Here is a 13,717-nt window from a genome sequence, read left to right as displayed (position 1 = left end):
AGGTAGGAAGTATCTAGCATCTGTATTCGGACCAGACTGTTACTAATGAGGCTAGGCAGGATGGGAGGAAGCGTACCTGTAGAGGCTGGCAGACAGGCAGGAGACAGGAGGGCAGGAGCCATGTGCAGAACAGGGATTAGAAAGGAGTAGAGGGGGCAAGAGGGGGCAAGAGGGGCGGAGGGATTTGGAGGGACAGGGGCCAGATGCGGCAGCAACAAGCAGTACTTACTTGTACGTATTTCGTGCCGCCGTACCCAGCCCCGACTTAGGCCGTTTTCCTCCCCAACCCATTCACTACCTACCTACCTACCTACGTAAGGTAAGGTACGGAAAATTCCACCGCTGTGTTGTGCTAGCAACGCATCAACCGGGCTTTCCAATCATCAACCAGCCAGTCAAACACCATGATCATCCATCACGAAAGCACGAAAGTCGCCAGATGATAAAAAAAGCCCAGGCGATTCGATGCTTGACGACAAGGCGTCACAGGCAACAACAGTGTCTGCTGAACCTGAAAGGGCAGGCAGGCAAAATCACAAACAGAGCAAGCACGGATACCTTGATGACGATCGTCGTTGCTTTTGTCGTGTTCAGCGGCACGGGGTATCCGACACTGCTGCATCTTCCGCTGACACAGGTATCAGGCCCTAAAGCTCGTCGTAGCTGTCGCTGTTAATGCCACTCTTACCATTGATGAGGCACACCCTCCCCGTCACACTCATACGTAACCCACAACCCAACCAGTACAAGTCAGAGCTGAGACTGAGACCCAAACAGGTTCTTTTCCCTCTCTTGACACACGTTCATCAACCTAAAATGTTGCACCTCGCAACCTCGCAGCCATCCTCCCTGTCGGTAAATATCCCATGTTTCTCCCCGGCGACCCTCAACACGTTCCAGTTCCGCCCATGTTTCTTGCTCTCGGTCCAACCCTGGCGCCGTGAGGTCGGGCGCATTTCTTCTCGTCTCCTCGACTAGTGGCATATCTTCCCTTGTTCTCTTGTGCGACATGGCCAGGGAGAAGGAAGAGGAAAGAGAGACATGACACTCATCCACGGGTATCAGGTTTGTCAAGGATCAACTATGGATATCCAACTATCAAACCTCAATTCCCGGACGCCCATCCACACGGATTTACCCCCCCCTCCTTCCCCTGGCCCTGGTCGGAATTATCCCGAACAAAAACGCCCATTGGATCCTCCCGTCGACCGCATCCGTCGACATGCTGTCCAGGGCCAAAGAAACACTCAGCGCCAACGGACAAAACTTGACGAAATGCAGTCACTTTGGCCTGCCAAACGACGAACCAGCCACCACGCTCCCGCCCGCTCACTCACCCATTGGGCATACTGGCTCCTTTATCAAATCCTGCCATTCACCCACCGCCACACGCTTCCTCCGACATCCCATCTTTTTCTCCGTTCGGCAGGCGGTAGCTTTCTCGTGTCGAGGACACGTACGCACAGCACAGCGCTGATACATTCTCACAGGGGAACGCCGCTCGGGCCAGTATGATCAAGTTTTGAAAAGAGGAGAAGCAGGGATACCGGCCTCTGAAAGAAATCGACCGGAGGAACCACTGCACTACCTACGCCCACCTGAACCGATCACCACGCGCCCAACTGTCCACACTTCACGGTCCAACAATCAGTCAGTCTCAGCCGGCCCCGTCGGATATCCACTGCTCCAGGAACACAATCAGCCATCCATCCCATTCGCATTGTGGACGATGCTCGGGTTGGACAAAGCCCAATAGTAACAAGGGGGCCCGAGAGCCCACCTCGGCAATGCGATGCCAAACTCCACGTGTCGCCTGCATCAACCGAGTTGGGACCTCTTTGCCTTTGTCAGTCTTGCGTCAAGCAGCGCGCTGTCTGCGATGAACCAGACTGGGTCTCTCTCTGTCTGGATGAGCCATCATTGTTGGCTTCGAATAGCTACCAAAGAGTACAGCAAGGAGGCACCCGTACTCTCTGCCGATATACCTTCTTCTCCTTCGTACGGATCGGCGCCGCGTGTGTGATGGCGCAGGTGTCTCGGCCACTGCTAAGCACCCGGTCGGTGGCCTTTCTGTCATCGTCTTGTCGTTGTTTGTCACCTCGCCCCGGCTTTGAGTCCGCCTCGTGTTATAGTCCATTGTCAACCCTCTTGGCCGCCACAGGCCAAAGACATCTGCTATCTGCCGCGTTGCACTTGGTTCGAAAACGGCCAGAAATATGACGATGCTGGCTCGGTGGCTTAGGACTTGTCATCGATCGACTTTCTGGCAAAGGCCAATGACCACTCAATTACACTCCAGCGATTCACACATCCTTAACTCTCTCGTCCCTCCCGTGCCCAACCTCGTGCTCCAAGTGCGCGTTCCCGATCGGTAATGACACACTTCATCTCAGATCTCACGCTCACATGGCCCCGTCTCAGATGAGCATCGTTGTATCAACCGCCCTCCTACACCATCATCACCGCCAGGCCCGACTCCTCAGCCCATTTTGAGTGCCAATCTGGCCTGACCATTGACGCCAAAGAGTGCCACCCCCTCATTCCCTCGTCCTCCCCTCACACGCGCGCCTCTGTCTTCACTACACTTGGTATACTACAGAGATGTACCTTGCTGCTGCATGCGCCGCACGTGGGAAACACACTCCGTCCCCGGCCCGCAAGCCATCCTCTGGCACCACCCACCAGTGGCCAAATGGATAATTTCCCAAGAAAACGGACTTGCCCGTTCGCATCCATCCTCCCTCAACGACCAACCACAAACGCTGTTTGGGCTGATGTTTGCCTGTCGCGGGGATAGGCTTTACAGCACCCTCTTGGTCTTAAGCATTATCGTCGTGAACCATCTCTTGATCGAATCAGCTCGGCTTCTTGACCGTCCTCTCACGATTCGGGTTCTGGACATTTGCTATGAGGAGGGAGGGGGGCTGGTTTCGAGGCCTAACGGCTAACCTCGCCGGCCCCAATCTCCGTAGTCTTCTTCTTGCCGGCATTGAAGCGCAGTTATCGCAGACGCTTGGTCTTTTTGGACGCTTGACGGGCTTCTCGAGTCATCGAAGTAGTCGTCACGGGCCATAGCAATTTACAGACCGGCCTGATCTGGCAAAAATTTCCCATCATCATTGGGCCTCATTAGGCATGTCTTGGCCGATCCCCCATCATGCTCGTTTCCGGTCGTGTCCGTTCCTTGGCCTTGGTCTGGTTTCATGCCTACTGTATCTGTACTCTGTACTTACTTACACGAAGTGCTCATTACTCTTAGGCTCCGGTTTTGGAACGCAAGCGGCACTGGTGCAGATCATGATGCCAACCAGAAGAGAGGCCTTGACTCGTGCATTGGTTGCAACTTGTCGCCCCCAGATCCAACACAATAACCCGACGTGAACACCATCGATTATCGACCATGGGACAAACGGCGGCCATCCACTTGCACTCGGTCCGAGTCCGACTGTGCCCACCTCTTCCACGTGGCCCCCCGCCGCCCGAGAATAGACAAACTTGAACGCCCAGGTTGGTTGGCAGAGGGAGGAGCGAGCCCGTGCTCGGCACCTTGAATAGGGGACAATTCGCAACTGGACACTGGCTTTATCTCGCTGTCGTCTGCCAAACCTACCGCTCCAGAAGCAACTCGCCAACTGCCACGTCAGCGGTAATCGACGGGCGCAGATGGTTTTCTGGGCCCTGAGGAGGAAGCACTTGGTAAATGTCTCGTTTGATCACGCAGCATCGCGTCAAGCACACTGACCCCCGTCGTATGCCAGACCGTGTTTGCATGCGTCGCTGCGTCGTGTCTTGGTGGATCTCGAGTTTGCCATTTCTTCGAAACAAGCTCCTGCATGCATGCGATGCCCCCCCCCCCCCCCCCCCCCCCTGCAACACCCTTCCCCTCCTCCACGACTGCCTTTTGCAAGGGGCTTCACCTAGTGTCGTCCCACTCAGACAGAATCATCCGCGCCGAAGCAGCCGCGTTGGGCGAGCGGCGAGTCGTGATGAACGGACAGCTGTTGTCAGGTCACACGTGGATCTCTAAAGTCGCCGATCATTGGAAATTTCCACTCTCGCCTACACAGAGACACCTGGGATCGCAGGGTGTGATGGCAAAAAGGTTCCAACCGCCGCCAGGGCGTACGGGCTGACCGGCGGGCCTGCCTGTCCGAGGGATCATCGGCAGCTGAGCCATCGAGCTTTGCATATCTGCATGGGTCGGTTCTTGGTTGCGCCGTGACACCAACTGCCGTGCTTTTGGTTGTATGCACGCGGGGGGTGACACCACCCGTGCAAGCTATAGCTGAAGCTTGAATGGTAATCATGGGCTGGCGGAGCTAAGGTGCAGTGCTTCACCTTTTGCGTATGTTTACTCCGTTACGCCCACTGGCTAAGAAGCTTGATTCGGTGTCGTACTCGATCCCCTTGGGTCAGATCACGTTGTGTACGGCCAATGGTCCGCGGTGCCAGGTCTTGAGCCGAGTCTTGGGTTTTCGGTCATGGTTTCTGACCAACTTGCTTCAGGACGAATTACTTCGGCGGTCGGAGGACAGGCCGGTAAGAAGGTCATGCGGCTCCTGGCTGCCTTCACTTGGCGGCTTCATCAAGAGAAAAAATCCGAGTTTGTGAACTTTTTGCTCATCTTGCCAAGGAGCCCATTTGTCTTGTGGATGTGACCGCTACGGCTCTCTTCGGTGTCTGGGTCTTGAAGAGGAGGTGCTTGTCGGTCGACTTTCTGGCACTTGATCTCAACGTTCAATGGCCTGTTAGCAAGCAGACCTACGAGGTGTGCGGTTCGGATGCGTAGACGTTACCTGAGGATGGTGAGCCTTTACTGCCGGTGTTCTGGTAGTGGCGGACAATGGATCATTTGGTCTTCCACGATCCGAAGAAAAGTATTAGTTGACCTCATCGAACACCTCACATGAACAGCACGTCTAGTTGAAGAAGCGTCCGCGCAGAGTTTGAGATAGTTGACTATATCTCAGGGTTGCTATCATTTCGAGTCTTACTCCACCCGTAATCCAGGAAAAGGTAAGGGAGGCCCTTTTGAGGGAAAAAGGAAGACGAAAGATGACGAAGAACAGTGGAATCCTTACATCTTACATCAAAGTTTTCAAAAGACAAAGGATTGTTGTGGGATTGTCCGTGAGCTGGTAGCCCACAATCAATATAAACGGACTCATGAGCTTCAACTTTTTGGCACCATCAGCTGTCAAGTAGCCGAACTGTGGCTCGGCGACAGTTATTGATGACCTGCACCACCAATCTTGCTGGAATATGAAGGATAGATGTGACGACAACGGTTGTATATACACTTCGTCCCTAAGAATATGCAAACTATGTACACGAATGTAATGGATCTTTCCGGTCTAGGCCCATGGCCATCTCGGCAGAGAGAGATGGACCTCTTGACAGCCCACGCGCAGTGCGCCCTTAGAAGGCCGGGTTGGCGTTCTTGAGCAGCTGCTCAAAGTAGGCCTGGAACCACGTGCCGGCCTCGGGGGCGGGCTTGAGGGCGTCGTTCTTGCCGCAGTTGTGGTCGTAGCGGACGGCCGAGGTGTTGGAGGTGCCGTCGCTCTCGCCGCCGGGCTTGACCCAGACGAAGGCGTCGACGAGCGACGAGCCCGTGTTGGTGGACGGCCGCGGGCCGAAGCCGGTGCCGATGGCGTTGCACCAGTCACCCCACGCCTCCTGGCCGGTCGGCTGCTTGCCGGAGCGGCCCTGATCGACGATGAACTGGGCGTCCCAGCCCTGTGCGGAGAGGAGGGGAGCGAGGGCCTCGATGTAGCGCTTCTCGTCGAAGTTGGAGTTGCCTGAAAGCAGTCAGATACACAGGACCAACGGAGCAGAGAACGGGGTTCAGGGGCCGAGGGGGAAATCAGTACCTTGGGTGTAAGAAGGAGGAGAGCTGAGGCTCCAGGCGTTGTACTACCTTTTGTTAGTATGCTGGAGCGAGACTTGGCAAATTTAAAGGGGGAACTTACGTTGGACACGTTGGTAACGAGACCACGAAGAGACTTGGGGCGGCCGGCATCCTTGAAGACCTTGGCATACATCTGAGCAGAAGGCCCCAGGTTTCTGGAAACGATGGTTAGAATCTAAACGTTATCAAGCGAGGGACTGATTATGAAGGCTTACGCCGTCCAGCCGAGCCATCCTGCGTGGCCGGCGTCGAGGTACATGGCGACGTTGGGGAGGTTGAGCTGGGTCACGGCGTAGTTGGTGCACTCGAGGTAGGCAGCCTGGGCGCCAGCGCACTTGGGAACGTTCAAGCTACGGCGCTGGTCAGCATGTCTGTTTAGACTAATGAGTAATCGCAGGAATGGGCTCACTTGGTGACGAGGTTGGCCAGGGAGTCGGGCTCTGTCAAGTAAACATGGTTAGAGGGCCCGCTGTCTCGGTCGTGCGATTTTGTGAAGGAGGGGGATTCTCACCAATGACGAGGAGGATGCGAATGTCGGAGTACTTGATGATCATGGCGCGGATGGCGTCGATGTACTCCTTGTACTTGGCAACACCGCCGTCGGCGATGGCGAACTCCCCGTTGGAGGCGGCGGCGGCGCAGTCGCGGTCGGGGAGGTCGTAGACGACGAACTCACCGGCGTAGTTGCCACCAGCCTGGTTGGCACGGCGGATGTCGGCCAGAGTGCTATCGACCAAGGGGACCTTGGCACGGGTATCCCTGAGAGGAGCGTCAGAGAAGGAGAGGATGACAACGTGTAAGCACGTTTCCAGACGACCAACTTACATCCACATAAAGGTCGGCACCTTGGCGACCTTGGCGGCGGCCGTGGCCAGGGCAGGGCTCAGGGACGGGATGGCCAGAGTGCTGATCTCGGAGGCGTAGTAGGAGTTGGCCCAAAGGTCGACGCCGACGAAGGGGTTGCCGGTGTAGGTGGCACCGCCGGAGACGGGAGGGCGAGTGGTGCTGGGACCAGTGCCGACGGAGGTGGAGGCGGTGGTCGTGACGGGGCCGGGGCCCCCGGTCGTCGAGGTGCGAGACGGGCTGACGACGGGGGTGGAGCTCGAGCGAACGGTCGTCGACGAGGCGACGGCCGAGCTGGACGAGGGAGCGGCGCTGCCTGGGAGACACTGGCTGTAGAACGGGTTGCCGACGACACAAGTGCTGCCGGCAACGCAGCAGAAGGGGCCGGCCCAGTTTTGGCCACCGCACTGGGACCTGGATCGTGTTAGAAACGGGGTCATCATGCTCAGGACACGCCCATCACATGTAAGTGATGTATAGCTACACCTACCAGACAGATCCGCAGGCCTGTCGCTCCTCAATGGGGACGGCGAAGACGGCAGTGCCCAGGAGGGCAGCGGCAAGAAGCGAGCGGGCAGCCATTATTGCTTCGGTTCTGAACCTTGTTGAAACGGCTTGAAAGACTACTGCAAGGCAGGAAGTGTGTTGTTCATGGAATCCAGGGCCAAAAGGTTGTGGAACAGTCAGGGAGCCGGCGCCTTTTTATCATCGTTTTCATCTGGGACCAAACATCAAGGCTCCTTGGACGTCGCCGCTTGGCCTTTTCGGATCGGCGGGATGGTCGACGTCTGGGCTCATGCCGGGCAAAGCGACCACCGTTGCTCCACGATGTTCGGGGGGCAAATGTTCGGCATTCTGATGCCCTTGGTTACTCCTTCGAGACAAGCGCAGAGGGAGCTGTCGTTGCCCGCGGGGTGGTATGGAGTTGTGGGATCAACATCCGAAGCTTTCAAAGCAACACGGGGTAGGGAACCATGGAACGGGGGCGGTGGCTGACGGGCATGTCGAACCAAGGTTAGAAACAACGTCTGGGCATGGGAGCGTGGAGGCAAACATGTTGGCGTCGAGGAGGAAAGTCCGCCAACCAAAGTATGCGGCCGGCCAGGCGAGTTGGATGTAACGGAGTGTAAGTGATCTCGGAAGCGGACGCTCCATATTAGCCGTGAACGGAAGAGCGCGTTTTGGTCATGAGGGCGCGCTGGATGTGGGGAACGCGACGGAGGGTTGCCATGAGGGGTCGGAAGGGACTGGGCATCGCCCCGGTCGAGTTGCGGCTGGGCACAGCTTGGAGATGGAAGAGCGGCTTCGTGGGCCGAGATGGACGGGCCTCGAAAGTGGCGTGCTGGGCATGTTTAATCTAAGAGACGGGATCCTACTTGATTAAGACGTCGTGAAAACGGTGTCCACGGAGGAGCGGCGGTACAAGTTGGAGTTGGGCGTGTGAGATGGCCCGCAGACGGGATCCAAGGCCGAAGCGAAAGCGGCATGGCTTCAGGTACGGACACATCAGCGAGACATGCGCGTGTACTCTGGAGGAGCCGCACGAGGGCCGAGGGGCAAGCGAGTTGGAGGAGTTTGGGGTTCTCTTGGTGGTTGTCCATATGTCCATATGTCTACGTTACATACTATATGGCTGACAGCAGATCGAGTGAGCCGAGCCACTCGGTCCTGTCTACTTTCAATTGGTCTCTCTTGATGAGTGACGATGTGCAGGTGATAAGGGTCCGGGTTAGAGGCACAATCCATTGATTGCTTGGGGAATGAGAGGTGATTAGTTAGTATTGACGAGAGCTGCTGGAAGAGAGACAGGATCAAAACCTGGATACATTGATCGGTTGGGTGTTTCTTGGTTCATGGCAACGGTCTTGTCCGCGTCTCCGCATCGTGGATGGGCCAAGCTACACTGGAAGCGAATGAGTGGGCTTTAAGCCTTATGACCAGAACGAGATAGACGTTGAAGAAGAGTAAATGAAGCTAGGCGTCAGAGCAGCAACACATTGCAACGCGTACTTCGCGCTTTTTGTCATTGAGGTAATCCAGCGCGAGTCTGCAAAGACCACTGGTGGGAGGATATCTTTCAGCAAGGACTGGACGAACTTTCTTGTCTCCCAAAAACAAAGGCTATAGTTGGGTGAAACCGTTGATTATGAGATGTTTCCTGGTGGGTGGGTGGTAAAGATGAAGGGAGACAGACAGCCGTCCAGTTGAATGAACGATAGCAAAGTAGGCGACGAGATGATTGAGGAAACGAGACAAGAACTGAAGAGACCAACTGTCAGTGTCCGACGGCACTGCCGGGCCTTCTTTGATGACATAACCCAAATCGGAGAGTGTGTCACGTGAAATGGACCCGCCCCACTCCCTCCGAATCCCTCTTATTTCCATCGTAATTATCTCCGCCGACCGTTTCGCGTCAGGTGGATCACGTAATCGTGAAAAGTGGAGAGCTTGCTTCCCGCACGGAGCCCCGGCCGGGCAGCTACCTTCCCTTACCGTGGGTACGTACCGAATGCCTTCACCGCCTGGACCCTCCCCGTTCGCGCGGCAGAATATCCCACGGGTTCCCGGAACTGTCACCTCATACACCCAACACCACCTTGCCCACCACCTCGTCCACCGCCCGCCCTCCACACACCGAATCGACGCTCCTCCCCTGACGGCTGACCGAGACTCCGTCGCGTCGCAGTTCGTTCCTCCGTCACCCCCGCGTCGTCACGCCTGCGACCATCTTGGAGCATCACCACCCTCCCACCACAGCCGCAACCCCGGACAACTCCCACCGACCCGACCCGTCCGTCCATCCTCCCCTATTCCGAGCTGCCGACACCATCCTTCGACTTCTTCGTGGTTGCTCCCCCACCGCACTCGATTGAGCAACCGCAAGTCCGCCCCTCTGGTTCTCCTCTCGCGCTTTCGCGCCACCGTCCACCCCGCCCTCTGTCGTCACAATGCTGTCCGGAATCCTCATCTTCAACCAAAAGGGCGAGAACCTGATCTTTCGCGCCTTTCGCAACGACTGCCGACCTCGACTCGCCGACGTCTTTCGCATTCAAGTCATCTCCAACTCCCAGGTCCGCTCCCCTATCCTGACCCTCGGCAGCACCACCTTCAGCCATGTCAAGCACGAGAACATCTACCTGGTCGCCATCACCAAGAGCAACGCCAACGCCGCCCTGGTCTTTGAGTTTCTGTACCGTTTGATTGCCCTGGGGAGGGGCTATTTTGGCAAGTTTGACGAGGAGGCCGTCAAGAACAACTTTGTGCTTGTGTATGAGCTGCTCGATGGTAATACCACCAACCACCACTACCACCCTCGTCCCTGGTCCCTGGTCCCTGCCAGTAGACCGAAGGAAGCTTGGAAACGCGCCGCTGACACACGCAACCTTTGCGCACGCGCACAGAAATCATTGACTTTGGCTACCCCCAAAACACCGAGACCGACACCCTCAAGATGTACATCACCACCGAAGGCGTCAAGTCGGAACGCGCCGCCGAGGACTCGGCCAAGATCACAATGCAGGCCACGGGCGCGCTCTCGTGGCGCAAGGCAGATGTTAGGTACAGGAAGAACGAGGCCTTTGTCGACGTTATCGAGGACGTCAACCTCCTCATGTCCGCCACGGGAGCCGTCCTCCGCGCCGACGTCACCGGCCAGATCGTCATGCGCGCCTACCTGTCCGGCACCCCCGAGTGCAAGTTCGGCCTCAACGACCGCCTGCTCCTCGACAACGACGGCCTCCTGAGCCTGCCGAGCGGCAACCGGATGGGCACCAAGGCCACCAAGGCCGCCGCCGGGAGCGTCACCCTCGAGGACTGCCAGTTCCACCAGTGCGTCAAGCTCGGCAAGTTCGACAGCGACCGCATCATCTCCTTTGTGCCGCCCGATGGCGAGTTCGAGCTCATGCGCTACCGCGCCACCGAGAACGTCAACCTGCCCTTCAAGGTCCACGCTATCGTCAACGAGGTCGGCCGCACAAAGGTCGAGTACAGCATCGGCATCAAGGCCAACTTCGGCTCCAAGCTCTTCGCCACAAACGTCGTCGTCCGCATCCCCACCCCGCTCAACACGGCCAAGATCACCGAGCGCTGCACCCAAGGCAAGGCTAAGTACGAGCCCAGCGAGAACAACATTGTGTGGAAGATTGGCCGCTTCACCGGCCAGAGCGAGTTCGTCCTGAGCGCCGAGGCCATCCTGACGAGCATGACGAACCAGCGCGCCTGGTCCCGCCCGCCCCTGAGCCTCAACTTCAGCCTGCTCATGTTCACGAGTTCGGGCCTGTTGGTTAGGTACCTCAAGGTGTTTGAGAAGAGCAACTACTCGAGCGTCAAGTGGGTGCGGTACATGACAAGGGCGGGTTCCTATGAGATACGGTAAGCCTTTTCTGCCTTTTTTTCATATACCGCAGCACACGCGCTGACATCTTGACAGTTTCTAGCAAAGTACCCTGTGGTTTTGAGCTTGTGTGGTGTATATATGTGCATAGTATGGCGTCAAAGGGTGTTTGTTCCCAGTACCAAAAAAAAGTCTGGTAGGCTTCAGCACGTTTGTGTCAAATGTTTATTGTGGCCTTGTTATTCAAGTCTCGTTTGGAGAGACGGTAGTAATACAAAGAAGTCCCAACCACTGGCAGACAGCCATCCATATCATCCTCCTCTCTTTCATCCGAGGAAGCTCGAATCACCCACCGGGTCAGGCCAACCATCGGAAACTCATGTTCCTGACTTCTCTGGCATTCCCTTCCGAGGCACCGCCACCCAGACCGCAGTCCATCAACATGGTTGTATCCACCCCTCCGACCACCTCGTCTTCAACCAGCAGCACCCTTACCCCCTGGAAATCCTGCTTGTCTGCATCCGCCTGCTGGCGTCGTATCGTCTCGTCCATGGCCCGCGCAAACACGTAGTGCGGGTGAGCATCAGACCACCCGAGACCCTCAAAGTCGAACACCTCGCGAAACGTCTTCCCAACGCCCTGTATCACATCCGGCGTCCTGGCCATGGCACCGTCATCTTCGTCGTTTTCGTCGTCTGTACCCTGACTGTGAAGCTGCCGATAGAGAACTCCGCGGGTCTGAAGCTGGTCGGACGTGGTACCGTGTCGTTTACACCGCGTGCAGCGTCCGTGGCAGTGGTCGACCAGGTACAACACTCGAAGGCCTTGGTGTAGACAGCAGGCCAGATAGGTCGCCTCTTCAGAGAGAACCGCGCCGACTGCCGACGGTACCCACGTCTCCGCCACGTCTAGGGCGATGCACCGTGCGTCGCGCAGCGTCTCTGCCATCTCAGCGCTCCAGGGGCCCTCAAGCATCTCGGTGAGGCTGTTCATCCCGGATGCCTCAAACTCGCCAAAGATCACCCCGTGGCTGAGATCCGTAATCGCCCCGCCGTCTCTGAATCGCAGGAAAAGCACGTCCTCATCGTTGTCGTACTGCATCTTCTCGTTCCGGCCTGGGAGGAAGACGGTATTGACTCCCCGCTCTCTCATCTTCCTCTCCACAGCTGCCGATGCCTCGGAGCACACCAACCGCATGGTCTGGCGCATTCTGTAAACGGACGGGTCGTACACGTGTCTCGCGACGCTGGTCTGCCTTGCTAGCTCCGCCGGCCCGGCCTCGATGGTGTCGAGGAAAACGCATTCCCGATACTTTGTCCACCTGTCGTGATTGCTCCGCGACATGGTCCCGTCGACCGACTGGAACGCGCGCTCACTACGCCCGCTGCTGCGCCAGGAGGGGAAGCAGACGTCGAAGATGTGCATCGAGGGCCCGGCGGCGGCCTCGTCCCAGATCTTGAGACGGAGCTCGGCCGGGAGGTCGGAGAACCTAGTGAAAGACTGGGCGAGGAAGGGCATGTTGACGGGTGGCCGCGGAGCAAGAGTCTGGTTGGATGCCGGGAGGTTATCGACATAGGACCGCAGGTTTCGCGGGAGTTGATCGAGGCATTTGCCGAGGACCGCCGTTGATATAGATCCCATCCGGTGCTTGACATGCAGCGAAGCCGACCAGCCGGAAACCCATTCGAGGGAATCCGCCGCCAGCTCACACATCTCATCCATGCTTAAGCTACTCTCTCTGTCCAGCTTACTCCTTGTCTGTCATACTTGCAATACTCCTTCTCGGCCGTGTGGTCTCATGATATCTCACCACGACTGAAGAACGAAACTGCGAATCCCATCTCTTTTAGAGAGCCTCGCTCACATGCTCAGGCGCTTACTCTCTTCCACACCCCCCTTCTTCCATTCACAGCACGCAGGCCAAGCCACACATGTTGCCCGCCGTTGGTGCTTACGGTCCATGCAAAGAAGTGGCGTCGACGCCCGCCAGTCCCAAAGGAAACCATCGCCCTTCATTTGCTCCCTTCCGCCGCACCGTGCCCCCCAGATCCCAATCGGCTCCCACACCAAATTACGACGGCGTTATCATCATTGGCTGGGTGAAGCTGCCAACAAGAGTCCACGACAGCGGGTAAACGGGGGTTGCATGGTCCATGGGCCGGCCTGGCCAAAACCTGACCAACCCAAGAGTCTTTTGGAACATGGGTAAGGGGGGGGGGGGGGGGGGGGGGGTAGAAGATTACATGCACAATCCAACTTTTTGGATTGTTGTGTTATCTGGTTATACCGAGATAAAAGGAAATAGGCGATCGGGCTGTCTTGGCGTCGGAGGACTGAGCTTGGTGAGGCTGACTGACGGAGCTGAGAGCTGAGGTTCCTCTTCACTAAATCACCGCCACTCGCCCCTTTATTGAGACGTGTGAAAACCCGGGAGCGCCCGTGGACGGATCATTTCTTTGTTCTGTGTGGCTGTAGTGCACCTCTCCATTTGAACCCTCAGCCCGAAATCAGGTGTTCGAATCTTTGCCTGATCGACAACTGGGCCGTGACTGAGGACATTGCATGATATTGGCCGAAGATGTCATGCTTCTCCGCTCTGCCATCAACAAGAGAATCCCGTTCTCCGATTCATA

At 57.0% G+C, this 13,717-nt stretch overlaps 3 protein-coding genes across 3 annotated transcripts; 1 reads left to right on the top strand and 2 right to left on the bottom strand.

Moving 5' to 3' along the window:
• Positions 1-5,277: 5,277 nt before the first annotated feature.
• CDEST_15135 (Putative Cellulose-binding domain, fungal, glycoside hydrolase, family 6) lies at positions 5,278-9,010 on the bottom strand. Its single transcript, XM_062931291.1, has 8 exons — positions 7,242-9,010; positions 6,734-7,165; positions 6,420-6,667; positions 6,318-6,348; positions 6,124-6,258; positions 5,970-6,063; positions 5,871-5,913; positions 5,278-5,798 (listed from the first exon to the last, which is right to left on the bottom strand). Exons 1-8 carry the CDS (start codon positions 7,331-7,333, stop codon positions 5,419-5,421), a joined length of 1,455 nt encoding a protein of 484 aa, XP_062787342.1. The 5' UTR covers positions 7,334-9,010; the 3' UTR covers positions 5,278-5,418.
• A 328-nt stretch (positions 9,011-9,338) lies between these two features.
• On the top strand, positions 9,339-11,396 carry CDEST_15134 (Putative clathrin adaptor, mu subunit, Longin-like domain superfamily, AP-2 complex subunit mu). The gene is made up of 3 exons (XM_062931290.1): positions 9,339-10,036; positions 10,153-11,122; positions 11,181-11,396. Exons 1-3 carry the CDS (start codon positions 9,700-9,702, stop codon positions 11,185-11,187), a joined length of 1,314 nt encoding a protein of 437 aa, XP_062787341.1. The 5' UTR covers positions 9,339-9,699; the 3' UTR covers positions 11,188-11,396.
• Positions 11,397-11,441: 45 nt separating this feature from the next.
• CDEST_15133 (Putative 2EXR domain-containing protein) lies at positions 11,442-12,806 on the bottom strand (the record flags this gene model as incomplete). The annotated part of the gene is made up of 1 exon (XM_062931289.1): positions 11,442-12,806. One exon carries the CDS (start codon positions 12,804-12,806, stop codon positions 11,442-11,444), a length of 1,365 nt encoding a protein of 454 aa, XP_062787340.1.
• Positions 12,807-13,717: the final 911 nt, after the last annotated feature.

The sequence above is a fragment of the Colletotrichum destructivum genome, chromosome 10 (assembly GCF_034447905.1).
Source record: "Colletotrichum destructivum chromosome 10, complete sequence".
Lineage (NCBI taxonomy): Eukaryota > Fungi > Ascomycota > Sordariomycetes > Glomerellales > Glomerellaceae > Colletotrichum > Colletotrichum destructivum.
The sequence above is the reverse complement of the archived record's forward strand: the minus strand, read 5'-3'. Positions and strand labels throughout refer to the sequence as shown.

Bases quoted from the DNA above. Each gene is read 5' to 3' on its own strand.
- CDEST_15135 (XM_062931291.1), bottom strand. From the start codon at position 7,333: ATGGCTGCCCGCTCGCTTCTTGCCGCTGCCCTCCTGGGCACTGCCGTC. The intron at 7,166-7,241 runs GTAGGTGTAGCT...AACACGATCCAG, and splicing joins CAGGCCTGCGGATCTGTCTG to GTCCCAGTGCGGTGGCCAAA. The intron at 6,064-6,123 runs GTAAGCCTTCAT...CATCGTTTCCAG, and splicing joins GGATGGCTCGGCTGGACGGC to AAACCTGGGGCCTTCTGCTC.
- CDEST_15134 (XM_062931290.1), top strand. From the start codon at position 9,700: ATGCTGTCCGGAATCCTCATCTTCAACCAAAAGGGCGAGAACCTGATC. The intron at 10,037-10,152 runs GTAATACCACCA...GCACGCGCACAG, and splicing joins TGTGTATGAGCTGCTCGATG to AAATCATTGACTTTGGCTAC.